This window comes from Polypterus senegalus, chromosome 2 (genome assembly GCF_016835505.1).
Source record: "Polypterus senegalus isolate Bchr_013 chromosome 2, ASM1683550v1, whole genome shotgun sequence".
Taxonomy (NCBI): domain Eukaryota; kingdom Metazoa; phylum Chordata; class Cladistia; order Polypteriformes; family Polypteridae; genus Polypterus; species Polypterus senegalus.
This window is the reverse complement of record NC_053155.1, coordinates 106,986,831-107,010,649: the sequence shown is the minus strand read 5'-3', so window position 1 is coordinate 107,010,649 and position 23,819 is coordinate 106,986,831. Positions and strand designations below refer to the sequence as shown.

The 23,819-nt window shown below is 37.8% G+C and overlaps 1 protein-coding gene and 1 long non-coding RNA gene across 4 annotated transcripts in view; one reads left to right on the top strand and one right to left on the bottom strand.

Moving 5' to 3' along the window:
* Window positions 1-23,819, bottom strand: part of LOC120523237 — a 268,628-nt gene that overhangs the window by 205,938 nt on the left and 38,871 nt on the right. The gene's annotated exons all lie outside the window — the stretch shown is intronic.
* Window positions 5,135-23,819, top strand: part of birc2 (baculoviral IAP repeat containing 2) — a 30,671-nt gene continuing 11,986 nt past the window's right edge. The window contains exons 1-6 of one of the 3 annotated variants that reach the window (XM_039744331.1): window positions 5,135-5,393; window positions 12,464-14,275; window positions 16,514-16,613; window positions 16,795-16,873; window positions 16,979-17,027; window positions 19,770-20,000. In XM_039744331.1, coding sequence (XP_039600265.1) covers window positions 13,411-14,275; window positions 16,514-16,613; window positions 16,795-16,873; window positions 16,979-17,027; window positions 19,770-20,000 — 1,324 coding nt within the window. In that variant the 5' untranslated portion in view covers window positions 5,135-5,393; window positions 12,464-13,410. Of the gene's footprint in view, window positions 5,394-6,233; window positions 6,542-12,463; window positions 14,276-16,513; window positions 16,614-16,794; window positions 16,874-16,978; window positions 17,028-19,769; window positions 20,001-23,819 lie in introns of those variants that run through there. The other 2 variants (XM_039744330.1, XM_039744332.1) reach the window with 2 other exon arrangements.

Here is a 23,819-nt window from a genome sequence, read left to right as displayed (position 1 = left end):
GCCCACTTTTGTGACGGCCAATAGTGTGCTGCCAGATAAAGTTAGCACGGTAAGAAGGGTTAGAAATTATGGCAAGTTCAGCTGCAATCTCTATGCTTTTTTTTTTCTTTTTTCCATTTTGTCATGGTATGTAAAACATGAGACAGCAGGTAGATAAGTGTCTCTTCTGTTCATGAGGTCCACAGCCCCTGTATTTCTTATTCCTGATATTCATTGTATTTCAAGATTAGCATTTATTGGTTGTCAGATCTCATGCACACAGAGCCTACCCTTAAAACTAAAGACAAAATCAAACTTGTTTAATTTATTTGGAAAAAGTCACCAGCTTGTTGGAGTGAGTTGCTGGACATGTCACATTACGTGACTGGTTTCACGGAAGTGTCCCACCGACTGCCTCCAGCTGGCTAAAATTAAATAAATGAAGGCCATAACTGAAAACATTGGAGAAGATGAGATATGTGATGTGGCCTTAAAGTTCTAAGCCCTGCAGGAGAAAAAAAATAAAAAATAAAACTGCTGCTTTTAGTCATCAGTATGACCACAGCCAAACAAAGTGGACTGCAATGCAACCAAAGAGTATACCATCTTTACAAGCAACAGTATGAGTAATTCAATAAGAATTTTATTGGTTCTCAGCCCACTAAACAATTGGTTACAAAGAAATCATCTCTTAAATGTCAGGGCACCGCATTAAAGTCTTACTTTGTAAATGATCTTCTACTGGAACAAAACAGACACTTTGATTTAAATGCCAAAGCAGCTCCTATTTAAACCTGCCCATGTAAGGAAGCTTAGCTCAGTATTCAGAGGTAAAGGGCAGTAGACTAGACACTGTCTCTGCAAAACCCTTTTAGGTGTGAAGGTGCTGGACAATTGTCTTCTTAAAGAAATAGTAAAGTGTTATATGTATACAAGTTTAATATTGAATCATTTAATATTTGTTTTGCAACAGCTTTACATTACAAAATGGAAAGCCCACTCCAGTAGTTAAACCTCTAATGCAATAGTGCTAAGGGCATTGGAAAAACTAAAAGAAATGAATGACTTGGCTTATTCAGTGACAAGAATATTCTTATAGACTAAGGAGCTTTTTTCACTCTTTCTTATGGAGGATTTCAATGCACGTAACTTCTAACCACCATAGACCTCTAGGGACCTCATTCCAATACCTGGTCCTTTCACCACTCGTGAAGACAGCCTTTTCTCCCAGTATTTGTTGGGGTTTCTCCAGAGGCTGTTTGTACTTCTCTCATCACTGACCTATGACTCTAAACTAGTCCAGTATGAGTGAATGTATATATTATAAACTGTTGCAGGAGAATGCAATTATAAAAGAGATATGCAATTGAAAGTGTGTATGTAAAGTGAGTATGCACATTCACATGCATACATTTGCATATGCAAACACACACACCTTCATATATGGAAGAACACATGAATAGACGAGGAAGACAGGCTAAATTACAGGTTTGTGTGGGCTCTGGCTCTGGGAAAGAAATGGTTTAGGTATTTCTTAGTCTTAGATTTAGCTGACTTAAAGCATTTACCTGAGGGGTAGTTTTTGAAACAAATGTTTGGAACATTGGTGAGACTGAGTCAGTGATGATCATTTTGACATGGTTTATGACACTAAATACATGCAGTTCTGCAACAGATTGCAAAGCACAGCCTATTATTTTCTCAGCAGACCTCACAACATGGTGTAATTTATTTTTAGAGTGGACTGTAGCTGAACCAGATCAGACAACAATGGAGAATGTGATCACAATAATGCTTTGTTGAATTGTACTGGATGGGCTGGGCCATATTTAATTTCTTTAGTTGGTATGGAGGATACATCTGCAGCTGAGTCTTCTTAGTGATGGAAGTGGTGTTCATGTCCCAGCTGAGAGTATTTGTGCCCATAAATTTGAAGGATTGCACCATTTTGGCTGTACAATTATTCATTTCAAGCAGGAGGGGTTGTAACTGCTACTTCTGAAAGTCAATTACCATTTCCTGTGTCTTATGGTACTGAGTACCAAGTTATTTGTGGCACACCAAGACAAAAGATGAGTCATCTCCTTTCTGTATGCTGTTTCATTTCCATTAGTAATCAGTCCAATGATGGTGGTGTCATTGATTTTTACTGAAGGGTCTGTGGACTTACAGTTATTGGTGTACAGGGATAAGAATAGGGGGATGTACACAGTTTTGAGGGGTACCTCTTCTAATGTGGAGACAGTCTGAGAAGTAAGAGCCATCTGAACATATGACTTCCTGTTTGTCAAAAAATTTTAAAGGCATTAACAGATGGAAGCATTCAGTTCAGTATATACAAAATGCTGATGTAAGTTCCTTCATAGTCCAGATGCTCTAGCACAACATGCAGACCCCTGTTTTATCTGCAGACCTATTTAGTTTATATGTAAATCGATGTGTGTCAAGATGAGGAGCATTAACAGATGTCAAATGGATAAGTAAATACATATTTTCATTAGAAATGATGTAAGTGCAGTGAAACTTCAATGATTTAGGCAGCCTATTTTCTGTTTTTTTTGGGAACTGGAATAACAACAGAGGACTTAAAGCACTCTGGAACAATGTATTGTGTAAGACACGGGTTAAAGATATAAGTGAAGAGAGGAGCAAGCTAGCTCGCACAGCGTTCAAATGTTGCACGTAATACTGAATCAGGACCCATCTTTGCACATATTTCCAAACATAAAGACATAGTCTTTTGGCAAAAAAATGGAGACCAAATCTTATGAAGTCAGAGTGGAAGATACCATTCATAAGAAAAAAGAAAAAAAATGTGGAGACAAGAACCTGCCAAAGAGCAAAGAATACAACATTAAGACTACAATACTGGATCAAAACAATAAATAAATATACAATATGCATAGCCAAAAAAACATAAGTATCTTTTGAAGTTTAAAGTTCACTAATGGAATTCCTCTGCAGCACACAGTGTTCTCCCAAAAGGACAGAACGTAGAAGGATGAATCAGACAATGACACAATGTCTGTTTTAAATAGAACAGTTTGTGGCTGTGCTGTTTACTGTTAAAACAAAGAGCATATCCTCACTGCTGGTATTATGACCTTGTCTACTATTATCTCAGTTTGGTTTTGGTTGCTACAGCTCACATACGTACAATCGTGTAGGGATACTTTTTTATCTGTTGCTTTGCAGTTTGTTCATTTGCTTTAGATGAAGTTACACTCAACTTACTTGCTCAAGAAAAATACAGTTTATCTCTTGGCATCATGCTCTGAACTGCTGTTGCCTTCATGAACACAATTACATTTGCTCTGTGGACGTGGAAGAAGATTATGAGCATGTACCCCTTGGTGTATTATTGGAGGTGCTATAGGGGTATGAGATTTCTTGCAGCTGCATGCAATTTAGCCACCGTATTTGCAGAATGAGAGGTGTGTTTGCATTCTTGGTATTAAATTGTGACTGTTCAGTATGGATGTTTGACTCTTGTCAGTGCTGCAGATTAGATTTGAAAGGCACCAACTTTATGAACCTTGAGGTTGCATGTCTGCAATATGCAGGTGATATTGTCCTCTTAATCTCATCAGGCAGTGATCTCTGGTGTGCATTGGAAAAGTCCACAGCTGAGTGTGATGTGGATGGTATGAGCATAAGCACTATCAAATCAGAGGTGATGGTCCCTTGCTGGCAAAGAGTTGCACACTCTCTGACGGTGAGTGAAAAGCTGCCCAAAGTGTAGGATAATGAGTGAGGGTAGAGATAATCATGAGACTGACCAACAAACTGATGAGGTAGCAGCAACAGCTTAACAAGTGTTATGACTGAACTATGGCAGTAAGGAGGGAGCCAAGTCTGCTGAAAAACGTGTCAATATACTGGTCAGTTCATTGTCACAAGCTCTAGGCAAAAACTGAAAGCAAAAGATCACAAGTACATGTGGCTGAAATTAAGTTCCTGGGCAGGGTTTCTGGAGTTGATGTCTGTGAGCAGATAAGAAGCTTAGCAATACAGAAGTATTTTGTGGTTGAACTGCTGCCTCTCCTGATCCACAAGAACCATTTGATGATGCTACGACATAATATTAGGATACTCATGAGTGCCTCCCATGGGAGAAGCATAAAGCATGACTCACTGGGAAAACACCAAGGGGCAGACCCAGAGTATACTTAAGGGGCTTGCAGTGGGAGTGTCTGGGTACTCCCCAGGCTGGACAGACAACCATTGCTAGGAATAGGGAGACGTGGTTAGCAAAGCTCAGGGAGATGCTACCATGACCCTCACTTACCAAGAAAAGCTTGAGACAAATGAAAATGATAGTAAATAAATGCTGCATGTTAAGTTAAGCATGTCGTGGCCACACACATTTCTGTCCAAAATAGGCTACACTCACATTATAAAGTAATTAGCTGTAGTCTGTGGAAGTCTCATTTCAGTGCATTATCAAATATGAAAATGCATGTGTCAAGTGAGATGCGAGTTCACGTGTCCGACAATCAGTTAATTATTTGACGTGCACTGTGAACTCTTAGCATGTATGTCAGTTTCCATCCATCCACCCATCATCCAACCCGCTATATCCTAACCACAGGTTCACGGGGGTCTGCTAGAGCCAATCCCAGCCAACACAGGGCGCAAGGAAGGAAACAAACCCCGGGCAGGGCGCCAGCCCATCACAGTGTCAGTTTCCAGTGCCACTCAAATCTTTTTCCTTGAGAGCCCACTGTAACCCCAGGTTTTCATTTCAGCTCATTGCTAACCATATTTTTTTTTCTTTAAGTACATGTAGCTTACGTGATCCTAGATAAACTTATCCTATCTCTCTCTGTGTCTTTCTGTTATGAGATTTCCAGTAGTGCAGGTTTTAATTTTTTTATGAACTGTGCTGAATCGCCACTACTTTCACGTGCACAGGAGCCGATTTTGTCAGTTTCTTCCGTTTTAGCTCACCGCCTTGTTCAAGCTCTAACTAAACCATCCATCATCTAACCTATATTGTCCAGTTTAGGCTCAGCTCTAACCAATACCTCGAATTTATTTTGCTTGTTGTCATAGTCCACAGGTATATCTATCTATCTATCTATCTATCTATCTATCGCTTTAATTTTGGTTAGGCGGGGCCTGCTTGGGTTACAGATGGATTTGTGTAGTTTATAATGGACTGCGGCGTCCTGAAATGAACTAAAAAATGTTTTGACCGGGTAAAATCTTCTTCGGAAAATCCACGATTAGTCCCTGTCCCGATGGGTGGACTGATCCGTGTAAACACGACCAGAAATTTGTGCAATTGCACATCTCAGACGCATGTAGGCTGCGGTATTTTCTTTACTAAGACAGTCAACAATCGGTGGGCGGAGTTGTTCATTTTTGCGCTCCTTTTCCCGTACATGGAAACACCACAGTGCTGCATTAAGGTAACGATTTCTTTATTATGTTAACCACAGGTTCTCCACGTACATCGTTTACTAATTTTCATTTGCTGGTCTTATTTTTGCATTTTTATGCGAGTCCGTGATCTCGTTTCATTTTGAGTAAGCAAAAGTCCGCGTGATATAGGGAGGACGGCGTCCAAGAAAAAGCACGTATTTCTGTAAAATCAAGCCATACGAGTAAAAAAGTTCCAGCTATTTATTTTTATTTTGTTATTATCACTCTGCCGAGTTGAAATAAAGTCTGTGAAAAATGCACATTGGAAAGTTTCGATTCGGTTTAAGCAACGGCGACCATTTGATGCGTCTTTATTTGGTAAAATATAATCTTTATTTGGCAAAAAATAAAATAATATTTATTTAGCAAAGGTAAAAAAAATGTGTATATCATTTACATTTATCCAAGCCGAACTAGTAGGAAATATCGGCTTCCGCCATTTCGGGATTTAACGACGGCACCACTCATTGCGTGGTGCAACACTTCGACTCTTACGAACCTTGCTGAACGCTTATAAATTAAAGTTTCTTTTACTAGCATTTTGTTGTTTATTTTCTTTTACCAACAATGAAAAGCGGACGGCATTCTGACGTGTCGCAGTTACATCGGCTCCCCGAAAGCGAACAAAATGGAGGCCACGCGTCTTGTGTGGCTACGCCTCGGCGACTATTTTTTTTTTTCTGGAAAAAGAAAACAATTATATACCTTTTATATATAGTCACGCATTCTGGTTTTATTCGTTAAAATAGCACGCCACATAATAATTGTTGGTAATTTATTTGATGACGTCAGGATTTTTTTCCGTTGACGTGACGGACTTCTCCATTTAAAAAATGCACATCTTGGTTGCAGTTACCAACCTGACTGGTTGCTTGTGATCTACATGTTCGGAAGAGTTTCTTTCTGATTTGTCTTTCATTCTGTCATTTAATGAAACCCCAGAAGGAAATGACTGAGGCGGAGCCATTGGTGTAATGGGGACTGGGTTTTTGATTGACTCATCTTTTTCGCCTTGACTGAAGGTTGTACTTCGCGTGGGATCATGCTGTTGGAATTTTACACGTTTGTTTAACTTTTGATTATAGTTACAGACGCGCGGGTTGCCTTCGTTACGTTTGACACACGAAGACCAAAGGTAAGGACGCGGATAACTTCTTCTCTTCTGATTCTTTCAAGCTGTATTTCCTATGCCTTATGAAAAGCGCTGTGTGATGTAGCAGCTCCGGGTTTTATTTCAGACTAGTGTCTCGATTATAAGACAGACCGCGCTGTCAGCGGAGCGAGGCAATTCATCGGTTGATGCAGACCTGCATCTGTTCTGTTCTGCTCTGCTCTCCGACCTGTCCCTGACATTTCTAAACAAACGCGTGGTCCTAGAGTTAGGATGGGTTTGATCAGTTCAATTCAAAGGTTTTTTTAATGTATTTTTTTTTTATAATATTTATTAAAAGAAGTCCAGATTGTACCTGGGTAGCAATCGGTCACTTAAAACATTTTCATTTTACTAATGTGTGAACTGTGCACTTTGAGGAGCAGCTGGGTGAGTCCGTTTTAATTAAAATTTCCTGGAATTCTTGAAAACGGAAACCTCTTCCTGATTTTTGTATAAGAAAAAGAATCTACACATGGTAATTCTTGAGACAGTAAGTTGAGAAAGGAGACAAGCCAAATGATCAAATGAGGAGTTAGGTTTACAATGGGGGTTTGACTAATAGATGGAAAAAGCCTGTTTGAAAGACTTTGTCATTGACTTGAAATCCTGTCCTAGTTACACCCTGGAGTTGGAATGTTTATCATGTTTTGTTTTTATGAGTATGTAACACCCACACCCTGACTAGAGTCACCATTTAACTTAAAAAAGATGAAACTGTCCTAGTATAATTGGGCATGAGTGTGCCCAGTAATAGCTAGGGACCAGCTTTAGGGGCCTAGTCAGGGTTGGTTCCAGCCTCAACTAGACTGTCTCTAACAACTGCATTGAGCAATATTTGTTAAGTGTCTTACTAAATAAAGAGTTGGTCTGGAATCAAAGAGTTTTTACATTCCACACGCAGCAAGACAGCACCTGGATCTGTGCATTATTCTAGCAAAATGGTAACATTCTTTGGTGTAACTTTTGTGTTATTAGTAAATGCATGGGCAGCACTGAGGCAATAAAAATAGTGCTGCTTTGTCATTGCCCCAGAAGACTGAATTTTAATGTTACTGTATAGAATTTGCACAGGTTTGCAGTTTATGGTGGTGTTAACCTCTTTTGTATAGTGGCTTTTACTGTTTAATACCTATTTACATTGTCACTGGGGTGGTACAGTAGTTACTGCTGTTGCTCCCCAAGATTGAGCTTCCTTGATTGGAATCATACACCCAGTTATTGATTTTGTTATAAGCCAGAAAATTGGTTTCTTAAAAACCTCAGTTTACATTTGTGACTCCACTTATGGAGTTCTCTTTCGCAGATTGCTCCGACATCATTAAACTGCAAAAGTAGAGTTAAGCCCATGTAACATTAGATTACTTTTCCACCTCTTTACGGCTGTAGCCTTCATTTACATAATCTTAGCAAGTTGGAGGCAGTTGGTGGTGTGCTTTCTTGAAGATGATCGCCTCATGTGACATACCATCTATGACTGAGACCATCTAGTCCACGTCTCTGATACAATAAAATCAAACTGGTTTGATTTTCAATGGTCTTTCGATGTAGTACATTGCATAAAAAGTAGTGATGAGGAATAAGGTACCAGGTGTTTTGAACGTCACAAATAAACAAAAAGCTCATCTCTCTGATGTCTTGTGTTTTATGTACCAACATAGAATGGAAAAATAGAAAAAAGGTAAGGAAGTGTGACTGAACACACCATAGCTGTAAATCATATACACAGTGCCTACTCTTTCAGGCAGCACGTGGGCCTTGGACCTGACAAACAGAAGAAAAAAAAAACATTTGTTTGATTTTGCATATTTTACATACTATCACGAATGGGAAAAGGAGATTAAGGGCAGATACTGAACCTCAGTAAAAGGACAGAAGGCATGAAATTTGTCCTTTAATGTAATGCACTTCATAATAGTTGTACACCCAGGCATTTTTAACCATGTTATCCATTACACTGGACGTAATGCAAGAATCAACTGGGGTTAGGGATCCATGATTGAGCATATCAATCTAAACTGGCCCCAAATCAGTAAATATGGATCACAAAATCCATCCTGCATGTTTGTGGGATGTGAGAGGAAGACCAAGGTATCTGCAGAAAACTGTATTGCCAGCACAGTTGTAGAAAGTAGAATTCAAGATTGTGCTGTTGTATTTTTGAAGCAAAAGTAATGTCAGTTAGTATAACAGCTAAAATGTGAATATCATTGTGAAAGCACATACAGCACACATTAGAAGGGTACAGGAGCTGGTGACATTCAGCCTCCAGTTGCAAGTAACAAGTGTAGTGCAGATTAGGCCATTCCAGTTTTAATGGTTACTTCTGCATTATTAGCCCAGGTATAATCACAATTAAAGTCTGATCAATTACATGAAAGTTTTAAAACAGCAGAACAAAGTTCGTTTTACAGGAGTTTTGAAGAAATAGATTCATAGTCATTTGACAGGACTGATTCCATGCATCTCCATCTAGGAGTCAACCCCCATTTTTAATTATTATAAACCAGGTAATGCCTCTTCTATGTACTCTAAGGGCTCATTTATACTTCACGCTCAGAACGCGTACGCACCCGCATCATGGCTGCCACGCCTTCCCAGCGTTCATTTCACGCGTCCTCTGAAATTAGCGAGACACGTGTGCGAGTTGCAGTACCAGCAAAAAGTCGGGGGGCGCAGTGTGCTAAAAGTAAGAGCATGACGTCAGTGTCTCTGTTTACTATCTACATGTGACAGAAAGCCTCTATGCAGATCCTACGGGATGAATGCTTCGATGTGGTGAAGCAAAATGCCGACATACAGATGCATTTGTGGTGCTTTTATATTCAAGCATCGCATATTCCCGATCGTAATGACACGATACATTTTAAAAGTCTCACATACCATCTTTTGTGCTGTCTTTTTTTTTTTTTTTTTTTTAACAACAGCAACATAAAGTATAGCGCTTTACTTCAGCCACTGAGAAAAAAATAAAGGACACAGTGAAAACGTGTATTTTGTGATTAAAGTGGAAATTTCGGCTTTAATCGCGAAATGTCCACTTTAACCTCGTAGTTTACTTTATCATTAAGCAGACCATCGTAAACGTCATCCCAGTTTTTAATCGCTACAAGCTTCTTGGACCTGACAGCAGCGGCAAGCAGCAAAAGATCACCACACAGAACACATGACATGTATGATATTCCAACTCTCTGCATATTTAGAATCTTTAGATTTGTACTTGATACCACTTTCATGATGAAATGCTTTAAAGTGAGTTTGTTACATTTTAATTTCGTTTAAATAATGAATACTGTTAATAATTACACACATGGGGGGAATAATTACACACATGGGGGTGTCACGGTGGTGGAGCGATAGCACTGCTGTCTTGCAGGGAGTTATGTTGCTGGTATTTCCTGCTTGTATTCCACACTGTGCTCCAGTTTCCTTCCAAAGATTTGGTGCCGCTAAAATGATGCTAGTGTATGTGTGTGCTTGTATTCACCCATCGATGAGCTGAGGCCTCGTCCAGGGATTGTTTCTCACTCGTGCCCAATGCTTGCTGGAATGTACACATCCCTTAATTGATGGATTTAATCAATAAACATAATTTTCAGAGATATTGCGGTAAGGGTCATCAGAATTTAATGAGTGTTCCTGGCAATTCACAACACAGAGAAGCCGAATATGTTCTCACCGTGATAATATCTCGCCCTGCCTCCTGGTGGATTCCTCCAGATTTACGTAAAGTACGCGCGCAAGTATAAACACTACAACGCTTGCGTAGCAGGAGTGCCCGCTGCACCATGCGTCGCGTCGCGTGAAGTATAACTCCGGCAAACACATACAGTACATCTCAAAGTAGCAAATGTGATAAACCTGACAAAGTGACTTGCTGATAGAACTGATTTTTAAAGCTGCTGTTGTTAAACAAGCATGTAACACAATAATTTTTAAAGAGTTTGTGTAAATGTATTTTGCATTAATCAGTTTTATTCTTCAGTTACTAAATAGAAAATATCAGAATCAATTTAGTATTTGCAGATGGTACGATAAATTAGTTTATCATTCTTTATTATCCTTATGCTTATATCTTCTCAAAACCACCACAAATTGAATTTGGGACCCGGTGCTCCATACACCCATTTGTGTTTATCAATCATCTCATTGCACAGTTTGCATTCTATTTCACAGATTATGTTCCAAGTCATACATTTGTCTCTTGGAATTGTTTTTGATGCTCTGTTGCACTATTTGATTGTAAATGTTACTGGCTTGCATCATTTGTTGTGAAGATTTATGGAAACCTGACATGGTTTCCTTAATTTTGAATGATTGTGCTGTTAACATTCTACAGTTTGTCATTTCTTAGTTGATTACTCATTTTAATATTTACTTGTTGCTTATTCTTAACTTTGGGTTTTAGTACCTTGTTTTGTCTTATGTCAAATGTTCGATTTGTCTCTAATCAGGGTATGGTTTTAATGTATCCTACCTCTGAGTTTGTCATTTATTTGTTGCTATTTTCAGTAAGGGTGTATGTATGATGATGGATACATTGGTAAAGATGTAATGAGGAATATGGTGTAGCTTGTGTTGTCCTCTAGTCATTTTTTTAAATTACTTCCCTCATATGCTTTGTAGTGGTTTCTGAGAAAATTGTTTTCTCAGAGAAATTACATAAGAGATTCTCGTTAATGGGATTGATGAGTGACCAGTGCTGGACATTGGCAAGTATCATGAAACATGTCCATGTATTGCAACCATATGTTCTCATGTTGCATAATCCATGTCTTATTTACAGTTAGTAGGTCAAAACGTACAAAACAAATTAGTTTTTTCATCAAAAAAGACTTCTCTGTAAATTGGCCGATAACGAAAACCAGACTGATCTTTTCATTCCTGCTTTTCTGAGCTTTACGCTAATTTTAATTGCAGTGATCTTTTATGTGAGGTGTTGCCGTAATAGCGCCAACATGTGGTTTTTGTTTTTGTTTTTGTTTTTTCGGCTGCAAAGTTAAACAAAGGCTGTGTTAGTCTAGTATATCAAATGGCATAGTTGTGTGCTATATTTGTCACTGTAAGTTCAGTTTGATTGCCACACCTGGACATTGTCTTCATGAACATTTCATGTTTTGTCCATATTTATGTTTTTCTCTGGGTACTTCTGTTTTTCATCTGCATTTTTCCAAAGAGATGCAGATAAGGTTAGCTTGTGTTTCAGATTAGTCAAATGTGTTTGCATGTGTGAGCAGCAGGCATTGGCACCATGTATAGGGCTGATTCCTGCTTTGCCTCTGATGCTAATCTGGGCTCGCTTAACCCTTAAACATATTAGGTGCAGTTTAAGAAATTAATGTAAAGTTAAGGATTATTTTCCAGTAACAAATTTGGTATAATTATAAAATTTTAAAAAGTTATGTTGGCTATTCTTGCAGCAATTAAGAGAGATTATTTCTAAAAAATTGTTGTGGAAAATTTGTGCATTCATTAAGATTTAGAATTTGCAGGAATAACTAACTTTGGGTGGGATACACACAGTCCTGTGCTGAATTTCAAGCCCTGACCATGCAAATTTAATTGGCTTGGCCAATGTGTAATATCAGGTAGAGTGTATTTTTAGGTGGCTGCTGACTTGACACAGAATTCCTAAAAAAAAAGAATGAAAATGTGAAGGTCACCTGTTACATCTGTAAAGTGACAAAAGCGTAAATCCTGTATGTTACTGCATGAGATCAATGTGTTGTCCCGCGCTACAAACTTATTAAATGGGTCTACACTCTCTATTGACACCTAGCTTTTAAAACGTATTATAGCATATGCTTTCTCTGATTTGTAGAATGATCTTACTTTTAATAAAATGTGTTGCTAAATGCTGTTTTTGCACAATTGAATTAACAATTATTTTTTTTGTGTTTGTTTCAGGATTTGCAAGGAGGCCAGAGAAGGGGAAAAAGGAAGTTTATTTTAAGCATTTAAAGCTGACTCCATTAATTATTCTTTTTCCAATATTCCGTGTGAAAAATTCAATAAACATGGAGTGCTAAAATCCACCAAAGGGGGTGTCTTTATTTTGGGAGAGAATTCTGAATTAAAATGTAACTCACTTAACATTTCCTGGGAAAACCAGAGAAGTTTTTTTTTTTTCTCTCTCTTTCTTTTTATTTGATCATCCTAAAACTGTTAAACTTTGAGTGTTTTTACCAAAATTAGTGGGACTTGCATTACATAATGTGCAGAAGAGCTAAGAGTCTCCTGCTATGTTACCAAGACACTGGTTTTAAAAAAGAAAAACAAATTAGTTGGAAAACTCCAGGTAGTTATCAGATTTCAAATTTTTTATTTAGATGCTATGTTCTAAAGTGATTTTTTAAAAAATACATCATGAAAAATGTATTGGCCAAGTCTCATGGTAAGCCAGTGTCTGCATATATAAGTGATGGAATGAAAAGCAGCTGGTCTAAAGGTGTGCTGCCAAAGTCAAACATGCCTATTAATGTCACAGGTAGCTAATACTCAGTGTTTTTTGAGGTGCCCTGTTTTATTTATACTCTGTGGCATATGACAAGGACTAGTTATGGTCTTTGAGACCAGTTTGATGCTGTAAGAAAATGAAACAAATTGTAAGGCAATAGTTGCTGATTCTCAACCATTTTATTTTCAATCTCAATTTGGTGTTACTTCTTGTTGGTACCCTTGAGGGTTTGTTAGCAATTTATACATCCTGATTTCAGACAGCTGAGATCTTGCTAGCAGACTAGGGTGTGTAGGTGACATATACATAAATTCAGTGTAAATCATATTATTCCAAAGTTTCTCCATCAGTTCAGAATTCTCTCCCAGATAGACACCCCTTTTCTTATTCTTGCACAATGGAAGTCTTACAAAATCCTTTCATGATGAACTTGATCCGCAATGGTGCACCTGTGGACTTGCACTATGACTATTCCTCTGAACTATTTCGTATTTCCACCTTTGCTAAGTTCCCTGCTAACGTTGGTGTTTCAGAGAGAAGCCTAGCTCGTGCTGGGTTTTATTACACCGGTATTGGTGATAAGGTGCAGTGCTTCCTCTGTAACATTACTTTGGAAAATTGGCAGCCTGGAGATTGCCCAGCTGAGAGGCACAGACGACAGTCCCCCAGCTGCACTTTCATTCAAGGTATCCCTTCCAGTGCCAGTCTTCTTTCTTCTTCACACTCTGCATTTTCTCCACCTGTGCAAAGCCTTTCAGCTCTTCAGACATCCACTTCTCCCCCATCAATCCAAATAGAAGATGAGTTGAGCTATTTCAGTCACACATTTTCTAGCATGCCTTTGAGGAGTCTTGAAGATTTGTGTCACCGCAGTAACCTCTCTTCCAACCTTAATATGCGTCGTGAGCAAGACCGATTGGACACTTTCCAAAACTGGAATGTAAGCAACGTAATGCCTTCAGAATTGGCCAAGGCAGGATTTTACTATACAGGACAGAGTGACAGGGTAATGTGTTTTTCTTGTGGTGGAACTTTAAGTAACTGGGAACCAGGTGATAGAGCAGTTGTAGAGCACCAGAGGCACTATCCTCAGTGTCGCTTCATGAGAGGAGAGAGAACAGAGAATGTTCCTCTTACACCCCTATGTGTGTCTAACCCTGTCATGCAGCTTTATGAAGAACGATTAGCTACTTTCATCAACTGGCCAACAAGGATTCCTGTACGCCCTGATCAACTAGCAAAAGCTGGCTTTTACTATGTTGGTAAGTATTGAAGCTAATATAAGATCTTTTCTGCACTAGGAAAATTTTACTCTTTGCTTGTTAATGACCAGCATTGCAAGTATTATTTGCTACCACCCCTTTTTTTATTAAATGGAAATGTATCTGGTTTAAAAATTACATAGGCCTAAAAGTATTGGCAGAGTTTTGTCTTGGGACATACAGTGGTAAGAAAAAGAATGTGAACCCATTGGAATTGCCTGATTTTCTGGATTAATGGGAGTAAATCATGATCTTCTTCTAAGTGACAAACACATTATGCTTTAAGCTTATAGCTCAATCTTGTAATCTTTTATGGCTTTATTGAACACCTCTCATTAAATATTTACGGTATACTGTGGGAAAAAAATGAACTCTTGCCTTCAGTAACTCATCATACTTCCTTTTGGTTAATAGTAACCTCAAACAAGTGCTTCTGGTAGCTGCAATGTTTAGGAGAAATTTTGTACCTTTTTTCTTTATAGAACTGATAAAGTCCAGTAATATTTTCTTGGGATGTTTGGAGTGAATGGCTCTCCTGAGGTCATTCCATAGCATCTCTGTTGGCTTAAAAAGATGGATTTATTTTTTGGACACCATTCTGTAGTAGATTTACTTCAATGTCTAGGGTCATTGTCTTGCTGCATCACTCAAACTTATACTGAGTTTCAGCTGCCACCCTGACATTATGCTGTAGAATACCTTGACAGACTTGGGGATTCATTTTCCTTCCATGGTGGCAAGCTGTCTAGGCCATGAAGCAGCAAAGCAGCCCCAAATTGTGATGTTCACATTAACATTTTCCCAATACTGTTGTTAGGTGGCAAAGTGGTCTTTGACAAACTAAGTTTTTTTTGTTTTTTTTTATTGAGGGCATTGTCCTCCCTCCTTGGCGCCTGGTCAGTATTGTGCATGTGGTAGACTCATAAATAGATATGTTAACCTGTTCCAATGATGTCTTGAAGCTGTTACTCCAAGGTTGTGGTGTGTGTGGGTTTTTTTTTTAAACTCCTTTAGCATTACATTGTGCCCACCTCTGGGGAGTATTTACAGTACTAAATCATCTCCATTTTTACAGGGTTTGTCTAAATGTGGGATAATGAATATCCAGACGCTTGAAGGACTTTGGCCATTTAATCAATTTCACCCAGACCGCCTGCCTGACCTGAGCTGTGGGCTGTTGCAAAGTAAAACGCATCCAAATGGAGTTGCCTCATTAAAGTATTTTGCATAGTTGTTTAATGGTTCGCAGTTTGACAGTGCTAGTGCTTTACAATTGACGAGCCTTATGTTAAACGTGCCAGTGTTGGATACAGAAAGCTTATTGTGCGTAGATCCATCTCTACAGTTCATTTCAGTATAGTGCAGACTTTGCACATTGACACTCCTGATCATAATCTCCAAGTGGGGTGGTGTACTTTACAATTAACATTGCTCATGAACACTTAGTCACAACCTGGTGATGTCACAATCCCCTGTGAACATAGTTAGGCAGTTTTTAGGATTATTCTAGTCTTGCTGTTTGCTATTGATAAAAGTTTAATAACATAAAGAATAGTCTCAGAAGGATTTACAGTCTGATGCACATGGCATTTTTGATCCAGCACAATATATGGAATAATAGTGTAAGATGCACAGAAATGTACAGAGCCTTGAGGAAATGCATTGAAAGTGAGAAACGATGAAAAGGAGTAAAGTTTTAATCTCCTTCTTCTGAAAGATGCTTCACAACAGCAGATACTTTTTGTGAATAGCAACTCAAAATGTTGGTGGTTGTGTGTGTGTGTTTTTTTTTTTTTTAATGGGTCAAAGTAGCTTTAAACCACACCTTCAATATTGTTTCATTGGTTGAACTCCAGGCTTGCCAACTACTGACTCCAGATAGCTTTTCTTGAAGTCATTAGCCTAATGGTTGACATGTTTTTTCCAACCTACACTGTCAATTTTTGAGTGATGTAGTCAGTAAGCACAATAATCATAAACACAACACTTTGTACATTATTAGATAACAGATTGACAGACCATATTTCAAGACAATTTTATACATAAATACATTCATATCTAAACGGTTTACATACTATTTCTTTGCCACTGTAGTACCACTCACAACATCCGTAAAATTGCTAGAATCAACATAGGTTTTCATGTTGTAGCCTTCAAAATAAATGCTTGTTAAGAAATATTTTGAAGACTTTTTAATGTGTCGCGTTATTACATCTACCTAAACTTTTTTTTTCTCAGGTCGTAATGATGATGTCAAGTGCTTTTGTTGTGATGGTGGACTTAGATGTTGGGAATCAGGTGATGATCCTTGGGTTGAACATGCTAAATGGTTTCCAAGGTGAGGGATTTTATTGGAGTAATTTAAGATTTTATTGGAGTAATTTAATTTGCTGTACATATATATTTTAGGTAGCAACTTTGATTATGAATGTTTTTAATAATACCATGATATAACATTGATTCTTTGACTCAGTGTATGGTTTAGCATATAATTATTGGTGTATTTATTTTATTTGCAGATGTGAGTACCTTCTTCAAGAAAGGGGTCAAGATTTTGTGCACCAGATTCAAGCCAGATTCCCTCGTCTCTTTGAACAGGTAGATGTCCAGCTGTCTTGGTATTCTCCTTGCTCAATGTAAATGACATATGTTCTTTAAGGTGTGAGAACACTGATTTTTTTTTTTTCCCCCCCTCCCCATTAGCTCCTTTCTAATGGTGATAACAATTCTCGTGAGTTCTCAGATCCTCCAGGTATGTAGGAACTTTTTTTTATATAACTGCATAAGTGTAGGAAATGAAGTGTATAATGGTCATAAAAGCTAGTATAAGATGTGTAACTGATGCAGGCGATTGTTACTAGTAGTAATTTATTTGTTAGAATACTTCAAAATGAAGTGTATTTTAGTTTGTTTAGATAATGAATATTGGATGTGGCAGCATGAGTTGCTTAGAGTCGGAGTCGTTGTGTCATCAGAGTGGGCTACCTTGTGGAGTCAGGAGTCAGTCCAGTTGTTATAGTTCAAATTATTAAAGAGATCAAGTCATGCTCCAGATAAAATCTTAATAAACATTTTAAATAAATGGGTGAGTGAAAATCACTAGTGGTAAATTGTAAATGAATAAGTAAAGTGAAGCTTGATTATACAACCCCATTTCCAAAAAAGTTGGGATGCTACGTAAAATGTAAATAAAAATGAAATGTGATGATTTACAGATCATTTACCGTAGATCCCGGAATACAGGCCGACCCGGTATTACTTACTAAATTACATGTATTTGCCGATGATCGGTATTTAAGCCGATCCCCTTCTCCAAGCAAAATTTTCTAAATTTCCTTAAAAGTGTCTCTTGGGTATATTTATAATGTTTATCGGCGAGAATTTTAAACTGCCGCCATTTTTTATATATAATATAATGTGCATAATTTACCAAAACACCAATAATTTTTCTAATGTACTAACCAAAAAGTTATAAAAATGCCTAGCCTACTTGATTAAGCTAGTAGCATAGCGGCACGCATGGTTGCAGCGCTCAGGGCTCTCCTTTTCAGTGCACTTTTTTGTTGTTTTTGTACTTTTTTTTTTTTGTCCTTGTTTGTGCACGATCGGTTCGGCGAACATCCGCTACACCATTCAGAACCTTATAGACATCGGTGTCCAGAGCCAGACATCTGTTTCGAGTGTTTTTCATCACACGCACAACATCCCAGACAACATAGTGAGACCAGCGGGCTCTCTGTGGATTGTTGTCGGGTCTAGGAGACGACACAGACGTAGGAGGGAAAGAAAGCAGAAGCGGGGCCGCAGATCCGGCGTTATGCTAAAGCTAAAAAACAACCATACAAGCCCTTTACAGAACTTTTTTTCTGCACTGAAGGAGCTGCTTTTAATCTCATTGTAGATGCATATAGTGACAATAAAAGGCATTCTATTCTAGAAACAATTTTATACTGTACTCCCCATTTAATTTGACACTTTTTTTGAATAAATTCTTTAATTTAAAGTACCGGCATGCAAAGTTACTTCTTCATCTGAAAGATGGCTCTGTGGTTTCATCATTATTTACTTCTGCATTCATCGGCAAAACCGGCATTGCGCTGGAAATCTTGAATCTGAAACGATACTCGTTTTATAAACCGACCCCCAAGCCAAACATCTAAGACGAAATTCTTGGCTTATATAACGGGATCTACGGTAAACCCTTTATTTAATTGAAAATAGAACAAAATCAATGTATCAAATGTTACAACAGATTTTACTTTAAATATGTGCTCATTTTGAATTTAATGCATAGTGTCTTAGTGTTTTTGGAAACGGGGTTGTATGAAATAAAAATATATATATATTTGTCCTATCTTAAAAGCATCCACATAGATCATTCGTATGCCTCAGCTTATTTTGCCATGAAGCACAAGGCAGCCCACTCTGATGATACAATCTCAAAACATGTTAACATATGCACATAATTACTAAACAACATAGGCAGCATTAAACTTGTCATTTGCGCTGCTGTTTTTGAAGCCATTGAAATATTCAATAGAACAACTGAAATGTGACAGACACGTTTTTTGTATCCAATTCTGTCTTGTACTAAACAATCTCCAGTTGGGAGAAGTTACTGTAGGAGTGATCAGTACAGGTAAGCAGCTATTTTATTAGTAAATACAAGCAATAAAGTCATACCACTAATTCAATTGTTTAAAGGAATGAATTGGAATATGGAAATATCAGGAGGTGAAATTTGAATTAATTTCACTTTTCCACTAAATTTCACCCTTTACTAAGAGTTAATATTTCATCTAATTCTTCCTTCATATTATGATACAAGTGCAAGTCTTATAGCAAATATACAGTAGTTAACCTAATAAGTTGACTTGCTGACAGACGTTTGATAAATGTGTTTATCTAAATGAAAATATCCTGAATCTTGGTATTCACCAATTTGTAGTATAGTACAGCACTTGGCTACAATTTTATACTTTTGAATTCAAGACAGTGCTCTTGACCACTGAATGAGAAGGAGAAGCAGGTCTTAATAATTAGTGCCTAAGTGTGTGCGTATGTTCCTTGTTCACAAGAGTATTTTCTGGAAGCAGTTTATTTTAGTAAAAATACTTGTTTGGGATGTTGTGAGCAAATAAATAAATAACTTTGCATGTGACTTATATGACACAAGTAAAATGAGATTTATTGTGAAAGATGTTTTGGTATTTGTTGTTGTTGTCCTGTGCTGATAACCTACTGTGATCATTGAATCATGAAAGTTATTGTGTACTTTCTCCATGAAAACCTGAGAGAAAACATTTTTCTTGTCTGTCCTAAAGCATACAAGTAACATTTAAACAAAATACAAGTATTTTTTAGGGGTAGAGTATTTCAATGTTTGTTTGATGAGTCCTGTTCAAGGACATGCAAAAGCATAGCTTATAGTGCATTTAAGTTTGCAGATATGTAATTTTTGTTAATGAAACAGTTTTTGGTGTGTTAATCATAGGGTTTGAAGAGGAAAGGTCCGAAGATGCAGTTATGATGAACACACCAATAGTTAAAGCAGCACTTGAGATGGGATTTGAGAGAAATCTTGTAAAGCAAACTGTCCAAAGCAAAATCTTAGCTACAGGAGAAAACTACAAAACTGTCCAGGATCTTGTTACTGACCTACTTAGTGCTCAAGATGAAAAAAGAGAAGAAGAAAATGAACGAATTGCAGAGGAAATGGCTTCAGGTATATATTTAGTTTTGGGAGGGGAAGAAATACAGTCTGTATTCATAAAGCCTCCTATATTGTCTCTGTGTATCACTAGTTTGTTAAAATTACAGTGGTTAACTGGCTTTACATTTAAATCAAACACTGAGGTTTTACAAATTACATATAGTTATGTGTAATATATGTTCTCCAGTACCCCCAAAACTCAAGTATGGGCCAAAATGTAAACTGTACTTTTAAATGAAAAGGAATTTAATCAGTTACACGAGCCACACATCAGTTGTAAACTGTGAAAATGCTTTCACATTTGCCTTATGTTCATCAATTTTAAAGTAGAGTTAGTTATTTATTGTCATATATATTAACCAAAGTTGGCATTAAAAAAACAAAAAAATAGCAAGGCAACAAAAAATGGAAAGGCTTTTTTGTGTACATATTTTGAAGAAAAAAAACGGCACCCACCCTGGAGCTATTTTAAGAAAGTGGATATTAAATTGGAACTAATGGAACAGAAGTCACGGACAGGACCAAGAGACCCACACGGCTGGCTGAAGAAAGGAAGCTAATAGATTAGGGTTCACTGCCAGCCATGACTTGATCACAGCGAGAGTGTTTTCCCATTTACTAATAGTATACGCAGGAACCTTATTAATCTGCATGGCTAACAAGTCTAGTAAAGCAAGGTTGTAAAAAGAGAACTTCCAGACAAAGATAGTTCAGACCATGACTCTCAACAAATATTTCCAGTTCTTCCTGTCAAAGGCCTTTTCAGAATCAAAGGAGAAGAACACTGACGGGCCTTAGAGCAAAGGAGTTGCGCTTAGTGTGCAGAAGCCTTAGCAGGCTATCGCTTGCATAATGAGACACCACGAAGCCGGTCTGGTTGTAGCAAATTAGTTTTGGAATCATGGATTTGAGCCAGGTAGCCAAAGTTTTAGCTAAAGATATAGCGTTTGAGTTAATGAGTGACAGTAGATGGTAGCTGAAGCACAACGTAGGATCTTTGCCATGTTTGAGGAGGATCGTTATAATGGAGAGAGACATGTTAATCATTTGGAATAGTGAGCTTGATACTTGTGGCCAAAATGCAGAATATACTTCTGGGCTGTATCCCATCAGGACCTGGAGCTTTAAGGCAGTTTTAATTTTTTAAATTGAGACTCAGATCATCATATGGGCCACATCAGCTTGTGAGAGCTTTGGCAAATTGGTACATTTAAAAAAAACACCCATTGCCTCAGTTAATTTAGGAATAAGAGTTACATGGATTTTTAATTTTCTGATGTCAAAAAGCAGTCAGAACACTGATATAAATTCAGTTTCGAGTTCTGCAAAATTATCAATGTTTATGAACTTTGCCAAACTCTGCAAAATGCATAGAAGTCAGTGAGGAAAGAGGAACTGAACTAGATTTGAATGAATTTTATATTGATACCGAGGTCTTTTAGTGTCCAGGATTGCTAGGGAACATCTGACAATTATACCGGATCAATTTTTGTGGCCAAAAATGTGACCTGAACTGTAAGGCAGCAGAGCCAACCACTGTGCCACCATGCCTATGAGCCTTACGAGAACATGAGAGCAACCATTAAGAAGGATATCGGGGAGGCTAAAAGACAGTTGGAGAGGAATATTGCAAATAAGGTTAAAGAGTACCCCAAAAGATTCTTTCAGTGTTTTAGTAGTAAAAACGGTTAAGGTGGTCAAGTGCATCAAAAATAATAAAGGGGATTTAAAAGATAAGACCGTGAAGTAGCGGATGCCCTAAACTTACACTTTTCTGAGGTGTGAGGAAGTGGAAAACCTCCTAGCGGTAAATGCATCTACTAAGGAGGTACTGAGGGATTTAGAAATTGTAGAGGGAGAAGTACTGCTCAGATTAATAAATAAGCTGAAATCAAACAAATCACCAGGAACAGTTATTTACCATTGAGTTCTTAAGGAGATTAGTGAGTACATACATAAACCCTTGACACATTTTTAGGAAGTCACTTCACACTGGAGAGATTCCGAAGGACTGGAAAATGGCAAATATCCCATTGTATAAAAAGGGTGACAAGGCAGATTCAAGCAACTATAGGCCAATAAGCTTAACATGCATCACAGGAAAATTAATGGAAGGAATTATTAAAGGTAAGATTGAGCAACACCTCGCAAGGACAGGAGTTATTCTGAACAGTCAGCATGAGTTCAGAAGAGGAAGGTTGTGTTTTACTAACATGCTGGAATTATATGAGGAGGCATCAAAAGGAATACGATCAAAGTGGGAGCATATGATATTATTTATCTTGACTTTCAGAAAGCATTTAATAAGGTGCCACATGAGAGGTTGGGCATCAAACTAAAAGAAGTGGGAGTTCAGGGTGATATTTTCAGATGGGTGCAGAATTGGCTCAGACACAGGAAGCAGAGGGTGATGGTGCGAGGAACCTCATCAGAACTGGCGGATGTTAAGAGTGGTGTTCCACAGAGGTCAGTGCTAGGGCCGCTGCTGTTTAAATAAAATTATATATATTATTATAAGTAACAAGCTGGGTAGGTTTGATAGATGATACCAAGACAGATTAGCTGGTAATTTGGAACCTGTTACATCATTACAGAAGGACTTGGATAGAATACAGGCTTGGGCAGATTTGTGGAAGATGAAATTTAATGTCAGTAAATGTAAAGTATTACACATGGGAAGTAAAAATGTTAGGATTGAATACACAATGGGCGGTCGGAAAATCGAGAGTACACTTGATGAGAAGGATTTAGGAGTCATAGTGGACTCTAAGCTATCAACTTCCCGACAGTGTTCAGAAGCAATTACGAAGGCTAACAGAATGTTAGGTTATATAGCATGATTTGTGGAGTACAAGTCCAAGGAGGTTATGCTGAAGCTTTATGATGCACTGGTGTGGCCTCAAATTGAGTACTGTGTGCAGTTTTGGTCTCCAGGCTACAAAAAGGACATAGCAGCACTAGAAAAGGTCCAGAGAAGAGCGACTAGGCTGATTCCTGGGCTACAGGGGACGAGTTATGAGGAAAGATTAACAGAGCTGAGCCTATATAGTTTAAGCAAAAGAAGATTGAGAGTTGACATGATTGAAGTGTTTAAAAATTATGAAGGGAATTAGTACAGTGGATCGAGACTTGTTACTTTAAAATGAGTTCATCAAGAACACGTGGACACAGTTGTAAACTTGTTAAGGGTAAATTTCACACAAGCATTAATACGTTTTTGTTTACACAAAGAACGATAGACACAATAAACTGCCAAGTAGTGTGGTAGACAGTAAAACTTTAGGGACTTTCAAAACTTGACTTGATTTTTTTGGAAGAAATAAGTGGATAGGACTGGCAAGCTTTGTCTGGCTGAGTGGCCTGTTCTTGTCTAGAGTGTTCTAATTTTCTAATGCCTCTCCAAGATAACGGAAGTAAATATCAGAATAGTAAAAATTCTTCCACACAGTGAGGAAAAAAGCAACATGAATTCACAGTTCCACAGGCTCAATAGCAGGTTGGTGCCAATGGAAAAAAATAAAGCATGCTTCTAAATTTACATACTCGCTTCTCCTGTTCATATGTAAAATGTCAAATTCAGATGACATTAAATTTGCTTGTAGTGTTTTTTTTTTATATTCGCATTTTTACTGGAAATTATTTATAAATGACAGACATGTACAGTATGAATGTCTCAGAATTAAATGCAGAATCATTGAATACTAGAAAAACTGATCTTAAAATAGTTTTCAGAGCAGTTATGTGGAACACTGACAAGACACACGCCCAGCAAACAAACATACAGTCTAATCTTCCAATGTTTCTCTAGTTTATTAACAGCTATGCACTTGT